Source organism: Paramisgurnus dabryanus, chromosome 1 (genome assembly GCF_030506205.2).
Source record: "Paramisgurnus dabryanus chromosome 1, PD_genome_1.1, whole genome shotgun sequence".
NCBI lineage: Eukaryota > Metazoa > Chordata > Actinopteri > Cypriniformes > Cobitidae > Paramisgurnus > Paramisgurnus dabryanus.
Window position 1 is genome coordinate 67,480,670 of NC_133337.1, and position 12,934 is coordinate 67,493,603.

The 12,934-nt window shown below is 36.1% G+C and overlaps 1 protein-coding gene across 3 annotated transcripts in view; it reads left to right on the top strand.

The window, feature by feature from the left end:
- LOC135739372 (zinc transporter ZIP11-like) overlaps positions 1-12,934 on the top strand; it is a 167,529-nt gene that overhangs the window by 83,304 nt on the left and 71,291 nt on the right. For 2 of the 3 annotated variants that reach the window (XM_073815883.1, XM_073815884.1), the window contains exon 5: positions 4,869-5,010. In XM_073815883.1, the coding sequence (XP_073671984.1) occupies positions 4,869-5,010 (142 nt within the window). The remainder of the gene's footprint in view (positions 1-4,868; positions 5,011-12,934) is intronic. The other variant, XM_073815885.1, reaches the window with a different exon arrangement.

Genomic DNA, 12,934 nt, shown 5'->3' on the forward strand with positions numbered 1-12,934 from the left:
ACACGTGTGATATGAAAAAGGTAAAAGGGGGATACACTGTTTCTTTCCAATCTTTTCATAAACGGAGGCCAATGACTTCCATTGACTACCATCATATGGAGCACAGGTTTCCCTAAATGACAGAATTGTACCCCCTCTCCGCCATATTACATTGCTCTATTTGCACATCTATATCTTTATAAGATGTTAAAATGCGTTTCTTGATTCTTACTCTTGTCCATAAACGGCAAACAATCAACAAGGAAACAACTTCTCCATCTGCTCTAATGGAAGCTATAATCCAAACTGAAGCTATTATATCAGCACAGTTATGCTCAGATCAGCTCATAAACATTTAACTCCATTCTTTTTATGTTTTTTCCTGTTCAGTGGCTTTACACATACTGCTGTAGGCTACATATTTAGAAGTAGATAGAGTCATTATGTGTGCTTTGTGGTAAATTATTGTAATACTGTGATTTACTCACAGCAATATGTTAGAGAACATTCAGAGGCACCGTTTTATAAATATGCTGATGCTGAACATTTTGTTGATGCACTTTTGTACAGTAATTTAGCTAAATGGACATTTATGCATTTGCATAGTCATGTGCACTATATATTATGAGAATGTAATATATAATTCACTTGGATAACAAAATGCGTAGGGTTGTTGTGAATGAATTTTATAGAAAAACAGAATTTGAGTACCAGTAAGAAGTTGTTAGTAAGTCATCCATTATGCAGCTTAATGTTAGCTAAGTGACAATTATGCATTTGTTGCATGATAGATTTTACAAAGCTGTAATGTGACATAAACAGCACATCTGTCTCTATACATTATTGCATTTTTCTACCACGGGGCTGTTGAATGCTTTATTCTGATTGGTTGAGAAATTAGTGCACACTCCGCTTCGTATCGGTGACGCATTACCACCTTGGGTGTGCATTATATTATTCATTATATATATATATATATATATGAATAATTCAACGGCCTGTCGTCAATTGCTCATTGCATATTATTGTAGAATAAGTGCACCCCTATTTGGAAGTTTGTATGTAGAAATGTTCTGGAGTGATCTAGATAAAATGTGTCAGACTGCATCTTTAACAAGATTTATAAGTGGCAAACAGTATCAGGGCTTTTAAAGGATGAAGGTTTTTGAAGGACACCAAGTTTCTGATGTAGCATGGTAGAAACTGGTGTTTTTATTGAAAGCTGAGATCTTACAAAGGACAAAATCTCCTAGTAAAATTCAAGTACATCTTGTGACCTTAATCTGTGTTTGTTTTTTATAGAATTTGGCTCTTGTTACAGCAGGTACTTTTTATATTAATTCTTTCCCCACCAGCGTTGTAAAAAAAAAGTTTCCAGCCAGTGCTAGGATTTTTTTTTTGATTTTCACAAAAATGTTATGCCTTTCAGAAAATTTCATTTTTAATATATAAACATATATATTTTATCTTTTTTTCTCTTTTAATCACCTCTAAAATATGGGTAGGTTTCTTCAAAAATAAAAAAATTAAGCAAAAAGTTGAGATAATTGTATTGGCTTAAGTTATTGGCAGGGAAGAGTTTTACGCATTTTACTAGATAAATCCTCAATGGCGGGAAAATAGTTAAATTGCCCCTTTGGTAAAAATCTACTTTTTATATGGTTAAGACAAACCATGTGCAAATACCTTTGCTGTGTATTTTCTCTGTAAAATTTGAGTTTTCCAAAGACGGTCTTAAAACGGCGGTTTAAAATCACCTTGGTTTTCTTATATCAAAAACATTTTACGAGTGGATCAGTATTTCGAGCCAAAGATATTATGGATGCCACCTAGACACTCAGCTGCTTCAGCTCTACTTCTGTGATTCTCACACATGCAGGGTGAGTGCTGAGGTCTTCTTGGGTCCAAAGAAATGTACCCCACCCAAAATAACCCGAATCAGTTTATACCCAAACCCGACATGCATAAATGTTTTTTTAAAAGAAAGACCCGAGTCAATCCAGAGAAAATTTGACCTGAGTTCGACCCGAACCAGTGGCAAATTTATTTTAACCCGACTGGATCTGAAGTGCAGCCTTTCTGTCTGACGCAGCAGTCAGACAGAAAGAAACCACGCTGGTCTCTCAACCAATTTGGCGAGCTGCTCCATTTGTTTTACTTTGTTATCTGACGACAACACCAAGGTAACCGCTAAAATGTACATTTAAAATTGACTGACATGTCTGTTTCAACGAAAGTTAACATACCGCCAGCCACACAATGTTATAAGCGCTTTTGGGAAACAGAGGAGAGGTTTGTAAAGGACATTGATGCACACACGCGAGAGAGTTCGTGTCCGTTCGGCAAAAACACATTCATTTTAAATTACCCGAGACCCGATGCCGCTATTATTTTACCCGACCCGTGTCCGAGGCACACGTGGAAAATTTTAGACTCGAACCCGATCTAAAGTAGTAGTGCTGCAAACATGCATTTCACGAAAAACCAGAATAGGTTCTTTGTTTGAAACTCTGTTTCTGTTTAAATATATATCTATAGTCCAAAGTGGTGCGAAAGAGTGGGGGCGGGGACTAATTTGCATATTCATATATATATGGCCCAAGCTTTGTGATTGAGTAGAGGCAGTAACTAATTTGCAAATTCATATATATGGTCCGAGCTGTGAGATTGAATTGAGGCAGAGACTAATTTGCCTATTCATACTGTAGATCCACGTATAATAAAGGAAGTAAGGGTGTAGAGTAACATTCAAGCTGTTTTAAAGCATGAAGAAATTACTGTAACAAGTATGACTATATCCTGTATCAACTACAGGGGGATTTTAATGGCACCATAAAGTAGGTTTTGTTCAGATAGCAGCAAAAGTCTAATTGCCATGGGTTTTGCAATAGTCAGATTTGCTTGTGGATATACTGGATATTTGTACATGTACTGTTTATTGTAAATACAGAAGTCTTTGCTCTTTCAAATATTTTATTAAACCTGCATTCAAAAATGTTGTATGCATGTTTGACTGTTGTGTTTGGAGTGAAAACTAAAGCTAAAGTTTAATAAGATTTTTGACTTGGCGAAAAATGACACACAACACGTCCAAAGTTTATGAAGAACTGGGGCCTCATTTATAAAGTTTGTGCATGCACAAAACGTGGTTGAAAACATGTGAACACCACTTCCCATGCAAAGGTTGTCATCTATAAAAAAATAAACTTGACAGGAGAATGTGCACATCTGTAATTAAACTCCGACCCATGCGTATGCACATTATGGAGACAAATGTAATTGGCTATACAGATGGTGATTTCTTGATTGAAGAAAGTACATGTCAGAAGAATGATTATAAGTATTGATGCCACACACACATTTTATACACACACTATATCATACGTTGCAACATTATAATTTAAAATAAATCCAGCAGTGTTATTTGCGCTTGTATGTTTCATATATGGCAGAGGTGGCGAACGTCGGTCCTGGAGAGCCTGGAGTTTAGCTCCAGCTCTAATCAAACACACCTGAACAGGCTAATCAAGGTCTAAAGAGTCACTTGAAAGCTACAGGCAAGTGAGGTTTAATCAGGGTTGGAGCTAAAAATCTGCAGGACTGCGGCTCTCCAGGACCAACATTCGCCACCCCTGATACAGGCCATTACACCTTCTTGTAAAATCCAATCTTAAATCAAAAATATTTTTAATAGCACATGAGGAGATGACCTGATTACATGGAATACTTAAGGAATAATTGATAGAAAATAATTCACACCCAAGGTAGTAAAACAGCATGACCTGAAGCATAAAATACCCATCATTAGATAACTGCAGAACATACTGTAAATAACAAAATATTTAATATCATCAAAATGTACAGTCGTTAAACTCACGGACAATCGCTAGGCTACTCTCTATGTCTTTGATATAACAATATATAATCTGTAATAATAATAATGTCCTAACTATGGTGTTCATATCAAAACTGGAAAGATAAAAAAAGATGTGTTCGCCTATTAAAATAAATATTTACTCAGATGTGCAAGTTATGAAAAAAGAAAATAAGAAGATGGTTAAATTAAAATAATACATTTTTATATATCATAGTTTTTTGAAGAGCAGAGCGCTCGTGTTGCTTGAGAAGACACACTTATTTTAGTGATACCATTATTTCTATGATTTTACCATTTCAAAATGAACAATTGGATGCCATTCTCATTAATATGCAGATCAGCATTCATGAGGTGCTTTGCATTGACTATTAATGGTTAAAAGTGGGCGTGTACAGGGCGGGATCTTAGGCTGATCGCGTATATGCACACTTGCAGATGATTTGTGATTTATAAAAGAAGCATTGCTTACAGGTGTGTGTACGCACATTTTTATTTTGCGTATATGTAATTTTTGGCTTTTGGATGCACCTACACTTTTAGTAAGGATCCTAAGCACAGTTTCATAAATGGGACCCCAGGCCAATGCCTACAAAGTATTCCTACAAAAGAGACTCAACAAATATTAATAATAGATACATTTGTAGTCTATGCATGCTTTACTACCTGTATGCTTTTTGTGTACATTCGAATAAAACCCAGATTCCCTAATACTAATAAATTATTTGTCTAAAAAATAGGCCTACCTTAAAAGTTCAGTGTTTTGTTTGTGTTTGTACCATATGTCTCATATTTTGATGGTTTAATCTAACCAAAGGGGAAATTTAAAACAAATATTGTACAAATTGTATAATCTGAAACTGAAAATATAATCAGTTTTTTGTGCAAAGGGGAATTATTTCTTAATCAGGAATGGCAAAGCATTCACTAAATGTTCAAAATGTACAAACAGAGTAGTACTGTACTTTGACATTGCATAGTGCTGATATTTATATATTAATTGTGTTTTTAACAGGGTGTTGGGACAGAACCCCATATGGCTCTTGCACTTCCAACTGATACCAAACTTGCTAAAGAAAAAAAGAAGAACTCTTCGGCTGGACTGTATCAAGAGGACGATTTGTCCATCAGGATAGGTAGAGCTGGAGTTCAATCAGGCAAGCCTCTCTTCACGTACCCACATTCTGCTCTCGAACACAAATACCTCACTGGAGGAAATAGCACAACACTTTTGATGTTTTGCGTTTATTGATGGCTGTCTTGGGTCCCTGTTGGCTTTGAATCTGCTTCCAAATCACTTTTCTGGTTCTGTCGAGCCTCAAAACTTAGTGAGTTATGTACCCCAAATCAATTTTAGATGTTATATAAAGCATGTCTTACTGGCCAAAAATGGTAGCAAACCGTGTATCATTCCTGCATCAGTCTGTAGTCCTATAGCACTAAGTAATAGTTCAACAGAATATCTCATAATTGGGGTGGGCTATTCAAAAAATGCCAATATCAATTTGAAGATGTAATGTTTTACCTTGTAAACATGTACGAGTATATTTTTGTCTATTGGACTGTCAACGCATTAAAATTCGGCATGTAACACTGCCTTTAAGGGGGCGTTTACTTGACATTACCTACATTTACATGGACTCATTTTGCTTCAATCGAAATAAAATCATTCTGATTGATACAGTAAATCCTATTATAGCGTTTAAATAAACAATATTGTGATCGGTGTTTATATGGCACAAGATTCAAATCAGATTTGATCATTTGACATGCACATATTGCAAACATATAGAGTTTAGCTCTGTTTCAAGATACGCATACAAGCAATCCTCCTAAAATGGCTGTGCGGCTATTTTTAGGTCATAATTAATAAAAGACGAGCACACAAAGTATATGTATTGTTTCTTTATAAGGTAACATCGGCATCTACTAGCCTAATACAGCATATTTAGTCGTCTTTCCGAATCCATGTAAATAAGGATGTGTACATACATTTTTTTAAAGTGCAATTTTTTTATTGTATAAATATAACTCACTATGTCTTGTGGCTTAAACTCTTTATCACATAATTTATCCAAAACACAATTTCCTTTTTTTTTAAATCTTTTGTAGCATGGTTAATGCTCTCAATCTCTGATGGTTTAATCTCTTTTATTTCTTGAATCTCTAGCTTCATCTTCCGCTCAGCTCTTCTGAGGTATTATTGCTGGCGTTTTACTTCAGTGTACTGTGATGTGCTGGTGGTGGATCTTTTTAAATTGCTTTGTCGTGAACGGAGCACAGAGGGATCATGTGCTTTTCACGAGCGGTGCTTAATGCAATATTGATGAAAATATTGCAGCGTAACATTTGCACCACCATGAAAAGAGCACTGGCGGATCGGACGTATGTTAAACTCAGAGGAGCGTAACGTGGTACTGTATATATGGCTGTAGTGTATAATGTTTTGTCTTTTGTTCATTTTCAGGACTGTTACCATAGCAACATTGTCCAAAAATTAAAAGATGCTGAAACTTATTCTAAAACTGTAAATAAAATCTTAAAATTAAGACAAATAAACAGAGATTATTATATTTCTCTATCAATTTTTGTTTGAAAAAATTATATTAGCCCCTGAAATTGATTATATTAATAGGTATGACCGTTACCTAATCAATCAAACATCAAGATTAAATACAGAATAAACCAGAATAGAAAAATAACACATTATATAACACATAATAACACAGTCAATGTTCTGTTTCAGTGAAGGGTAAATTACAGTTTGAGTCGAACAGGTCAGTAACCCGGAGGCTTATATCTGCCAGGACTTTCCAGCTGCTGGAGACTTATCTTATAAATTTTATGACACTCATCGGGAGTGTTCTTTTCCCATTTATCCCTATCTCGGTAATGTTTTCCCATCTGAAACAGTTTATATAAAACTAATCTGATAGCTACAGCTCACTTTATAGTGTCTGCAGATACCCTGATCATAAAATATATATGAAAAACAGATGTGCACGTTTCACCCACGTTTAAAATATCTTGTTTGCCCTGGGCCCTGATTATTTTCTGATAGCTTCTGATAGCTATGAAGCTTTTTTCTGCTGAGCGCTTTGACTGCTATGATACTTCTAATTTGTTTATCAGCCGTTGAACGATGCGCCGGTTCTTTGTTGTGATGTTTGTCCCGCCCCTCCTCCACTGTGATTGGACGGCCGAGTGAGAATTGACATTGACGAGCTGAGCTTTTCACCCAAAGTTGAATAATTTTCAACTCACGATGCTTTGCGCTGAGTGCAGAAAAAACATTTGGCCCAGTGCGGGGAAAAAATGGCAGCTGCTGGCTTTAAAAAAAATTGAATACATATGCCGGACTCAGATTCGGCTCATATTGATAAGGTAGTAAAGGCGATATTAATGGGAGCTATTCTTCAAAACATGGTAAGGAGCATCACATTTCCGGCTGATGTCAGAGGTATTCATGCCAATCACAACGTACTGGTTAGCTGGCCAATCAGATGACACTACGCTTTTCAGAACCATGAGCTTTGTACAAAATAAATGTGTTTGATAAAGGCAGATTTTAATGGATAAACAATGTATAGTATGTGGAAAATAATGTGTTTTTTAACCATAAACTACGCACACACATTGTATTACACCAAATACACAAAATAGCATTGTTTTAGCAATGTAATAGGTGCCCTTTAAGTCTCATATAAAAATAATTAATTTATTATAAAATTATTTGCATAAAAAAGTGAGTAAATTATGAGAGATTTTTCATATTTGGCTGAACTGTTCATTTAAGATGAAGTAAGAAAGAATAGAAATACTGTAATCTGGCCCTAAGAACATTGTTAAATAGGCTCTGTGGATTCTGCCTCAGTAATTTAAAAGCTAATTACTAGAGCTAAATCAGTGTGAAAATATTACATGCTAAATGAGGGGAAAGTGCTGCCTGCTAAAAGGCCTGAAACCTCTCTCAGCTTTTAACAGCTGCAGACCATTTATGATATTATCAGCTGACTGGTGGTCACATATTCGGTTATTTGCAACTAAAAGTGCTATCAGAAATGAGCCTAACTTATCACATGTCAGAAATATGGTCCAAAAGGTGTCACTGGTACTGAACCTTTTCAACCCTACTGAAAAAGCCAGCTAAAACCAGGCTAAGCTAAACAAAGCAGAAGTATCATAGCAACCAAACCGCTCAGCTGGAAAAAAGCTGGCAAGCGCCTACAGTCGGCGTCCGCCTGATGTTTTCAGACGAATTTAAACGCTTTGGTGTACATGCCAACTTAACCAGATTGCTAGGCTGGGAGGACAAGCTTAAACCAGCTACTTTAATCTTAAACTAGCTAAGACCAGTCAGGGCGCACTCACACTATCCAAATCAAACCACACCCGGGCACGTTTGACCCCGAAAGCCTGGTTTGTGTGACTAGTGTGATCCCTCTGCACAGTTTGGTCGATCACACGTTCGCCAGAGCACGGTTCAAAAGCAGAGACAACTCCCCTTAATCTGCCTTCGTAAAACATTCAAAACCAGCCTGCTACACCAACTTAACCAGCTAAACCAGGATGGTCTTTTCAGTAGGGAAATGGTATGTCCTGATATACCATTTGGGTACAGATTTGTACATTTTAAGTACCAATATTCACCCTTTATGCACAAAGTTGCACTTTTTGGAAGTGTAGCGCCAAATTTAGTAGCTATAATAAGATTGAGCACTGCTATAGGGTATAAAGAATTTAACATTACATTGTCTTTTGTAAAAACATGGGACGCAGTTATAATTTTCTGTTAATTTTACTGTTATAGTTTAGTCAGAATTTTACTTACTTACTTACTTATTCATTTAGCTGACGCTTTTATCCAAAGCGACTTACAATTGCTATATATGTCAGAGGTTGGACGCCTCTGGAGCAACTAGGGGTTAAGTGTCTGGCTTAGGGACACAATGGTGTGTCACAGTGGAGTCAAATCCGGGTCTCTCACACCAAAGGCGTGTGTCTTATGCACTGCCCCATCACCACCCCAAAATTTTATTCTTGAAGCCATGTTTTAATTAAAATCTTTTTACGCCCACTCCCTGGGACTTAAAGGGATAGTTCGGCCAAAAATGATATTAAACCCATGATTTACTCACCCCCAAGCTGTCCGAGTAGCATATGTCCATCGTTTTTCAGACAAACACATTTTCGGATATTTTAGAAAATGTTTTAGATCTTTCAGTTGATTAAATGTAATGTTACGGGGTCCACAACCTTCAAGTCCAAAAAAAGTGCGTCCATCCTTCACAAATTAAATCCAAACGGCTCCAGGATGATAAACAAAGGTCTTCTGAGGGTAATCCACGCAGTGTTGTTGTAGAAATATCCATATTTAAAACTTTATTAACGAAAATAACTGCCGCCATCTTAGACTCCTCTGTATTCAGGAGAGAGTATTAGCATAGTGTAAGCACTTTTCTTAGTGACGTACGACAAATTTGGGGGGCGGGGGCACAGAGCAGCAGCAGAGTAGCCTCCGTAGGCTGCGTAAGCGCTCATCCTGAATGCGGACGCAACTAAGATGGCGGCGTTAATAAAGTTTTAAATATGGATATTTCTACAACACCACCGCGTGGATTACCCTCAGAAGACCTTTGTTTATCATCCTGGAGCCGTTTGGATTTAATTTGTGAAGGATGGACGCACTTTTTTTGGACTTGAAGGTCGTGGACCCCGTAACATTACATTTAATCAACTGAAAGATCTAAAAATTTTTCTAAAATATCCGAAAATGTGTTTGTCTGAAAAACGATGGACATATGCAACTCGGACAGCTTGGGGGTGAGTAAATCATGGGTTTAATATCATTTTTGGCCGAACTATTCGTTTAAGTACTCGATTTTTTTAATTCATTTAAAAACTAGTTTTTATTTATGTTTAGTTTGAGTTTGACAAGTAGTATGTAGTAAAAATGTATTTTGTCCATTTTGTACCCTGTTCTTTGAAAGTGCTGGTTTACCAATACTGACAAATATCACTAAAAAGAGGAATTCAATGGCTCTAATGGCTTGACTGTATTTGGTCTCAGTCTATGTGATGGTTTTAGTGGAAGAGACTCTGAGATATGGTTTCATGAGTTGGTTATCCAACATGAAATGAAAGCTGATATAGTCATCCTGAGGGAAGCTGATTATGATTCTACTCCCTGCAGCTCAGTACTCGGTTTAGATTAGATCTCACCGCTGTTTGGACTGTGTAGACCACATTACCTCCTCAGAAAAAAAACCTCATAAACGTTGGACCTTGGGGTGAGGGATGCGTTTGATCAGGGTGTTTGTATGTTGGTCCTTTATTATCTGTTGGTTAAGACTCAGCTTTGCAAATAATCTTTGTCTGCACATGGGTTAGACAATTGGTTATGAGGAAATGGTGGTACTGCCAAAGCTATCTCCTTACCCCTGAGCCACTATCTAGTATCTCAGGACTGTGTTTGGCTGTTTTCTGCCTCCGTTTAATCTGGTTTACTTGGTGATTCATGAAATGAGGTAACACTTTCTATGAATTGTATATGTGTAATCAAGGTATTCATAATGCCTTTTTAATTTAGGGCTATATGGTTTTATGCATCATTATAACCACAGTTATAATACATACATACAGTATATCCGGTTATGCCTTTAATAGGGCACTTCACTTTTTTTGAAAATATGCTCATTTTCCAGCTCCCCTAGAGTTTATATTAAATTTATATCAATTAATCATAAAATGGCCCTGATATGTCACTAGACATTAAGAAATCATTTTCATTTCAAATACTTATATCACTGACAACAGTGGTCTGGCCAGGATATTGTCATTTAAAAAGTGGAGTTGCAGCCCTCAACTGATGTTGATGTTGTCATTTTGTGTATTGGCCACCAGTTTTGTGATTGCAGTACCAGTTTTGGCCACAATCCTACATACTGTTCCTTTAAACATTTTTACCGTTTTGAAATCCATTCAGCTGATCTCCGAGTCTGACGTATCACTTTAAGCATAGCTTAGCATAATTAATTGAATCTGATTAGACCATTAGCATCGAGCCTAAAAGTTACCATGAGGGCTATTTTCAGGTGCTGCGTAATTACCAATATGGATTCCCAAACGGTAAAAATTAAATGTCTAATTCTAGGGGAGCTGGAAAATTAGCATATTAGCAATTAGCATAGTCCCTTTAAAGGGATAGTTTAATCTTCAAGTGGTTCCAAACCTGTATAAGTGTCTTTGTTCTGCTGAACACAAGTGAAGATATTTTAAGCAATGTAACTAAACAGTTTTGGAGCACCATTTTCTTCCATAATTGTTTTCTACTCTGGAAGTCAACTGCTTGATTACAAATATCTTCCTTTGTGTTCAACATAACAAGGCAATTTATGCAGGTTTGCATCAATAAACGATGACCACATTTTTATTTTGTATAAGCTATCCCTTTAACTGTTCCACATGGGTTTACACTGTCAGCAAAAACTGGTCAATAACTGCTCTTTAGCTGTCATTTGGCCGGTACCCTTTAAAAAAAGTAGATAATAGTACCTCAGAGATACATATTGGTGCCAAAGAGTGCCTAATAGTACATGAAATTGTACATATTAGGACCTTTGTAAAGGGTACTGCCCCAGAAACAGCTTGGGACCATTTATTGACCATTTTCTCTCACAGTGTATAATTTCACATGAACGTGACATTTTTATGACATCCTTCACAAGTGGGATTTGTCATGTAGAGCCATTTTGACTTATTAAGAGCTATATGCTGAATCTTCAGGAGTATAGCATTTTAAGTATAATCCTGTATAAAACAATTCACTTTCATCACAGCTCTTAACTATTTTACATTTTGGTGAATTGCCAATCAATGAAAATGAATGATCATTATAGGTATAACTATGTATGTATTATAATGTATGTGGTTAAAATCAAATGTACTAAATAGTGCAGAAATGTGTCAAAGTGTATGAGGTAACTTTTAAAAAAATCAATTAAATACTCAAGGGAGTGCTATATTGTTAATATGATGTACAATCATGACTGCATGTACAATATAGCACAGCCTTTTGCATTTATTTACTTCAGAAGGGCATTACGAATACCTTTACTTCACATCACAAATACTGTATGACACTCTTACCATGAAACTTCTTCTTTTTGTTTTATTATCTTTTCGGGTGCCTTTCCTTTCCAGCCATCACTGTAAACATCTATCAGAGACATTCAGAAATATGAAAAAAGAGAGAGAGGTGTGGGGTTTATAAGTGAAGATGTCTGTTTGCCATTTTTTATTATATCAATACAATATACATTGATGTTATCTGCATTTAATCTTGATTCATCATTGGGATGTATTTTGCTTTAAGGGTGTTGTTGTGATCTTGTGTTTCACAGTCCAGTTTAAAGGGCTCTCGGCACTGCTCATTTGAGTTGTTTTCATCCGAAAGTGCATGAGGGGTCTTGTTATCACCCTGAAGGGGTTTATGTTGCAGATTAGCTGCATGTTGTTCTGCTTATTACACAGCCACTTGCCACATAAATAAATAAACAAATGGACATGAAATATTGATTTAGACTGAAATTATTTGATTATGTGAGAAGCAAGAGACCACAGGGTAATATGAGAGACATAAAACTGTAGAGTCTGGGAAATTGGTTGTCAATTAATAAAATAAAACAATTTGACTGCAACTGGCCAATTAGTATCAACTATTCAAGAGAGCCGTGTAGTACATTATAATGAAACATGTTTAGCAAACATTGATTTTGAGAAAACTTTTTACTTGAAATGCCCTGTGTCGGTAAGCATTTGCTAGATCGATTTTATCACCATTTATCACATGGTGCTCCTAATTCTTTTTATTGATTGGTCATTCTCAACATTCTGTCTTATATAATGACTCTATTGGACTACTGTGTCCTTCAGTGTAATGATTTAATGTCTGTCATTGCACACATAGTTCCTTTCTATATATATATATATATAATCAAATTATTTCAGCTCAGCTATTTTATTTTCCTTTTTATTTCCAATTAGGGCTGCACAATATATTGTTTCAGCATTGACATTGCA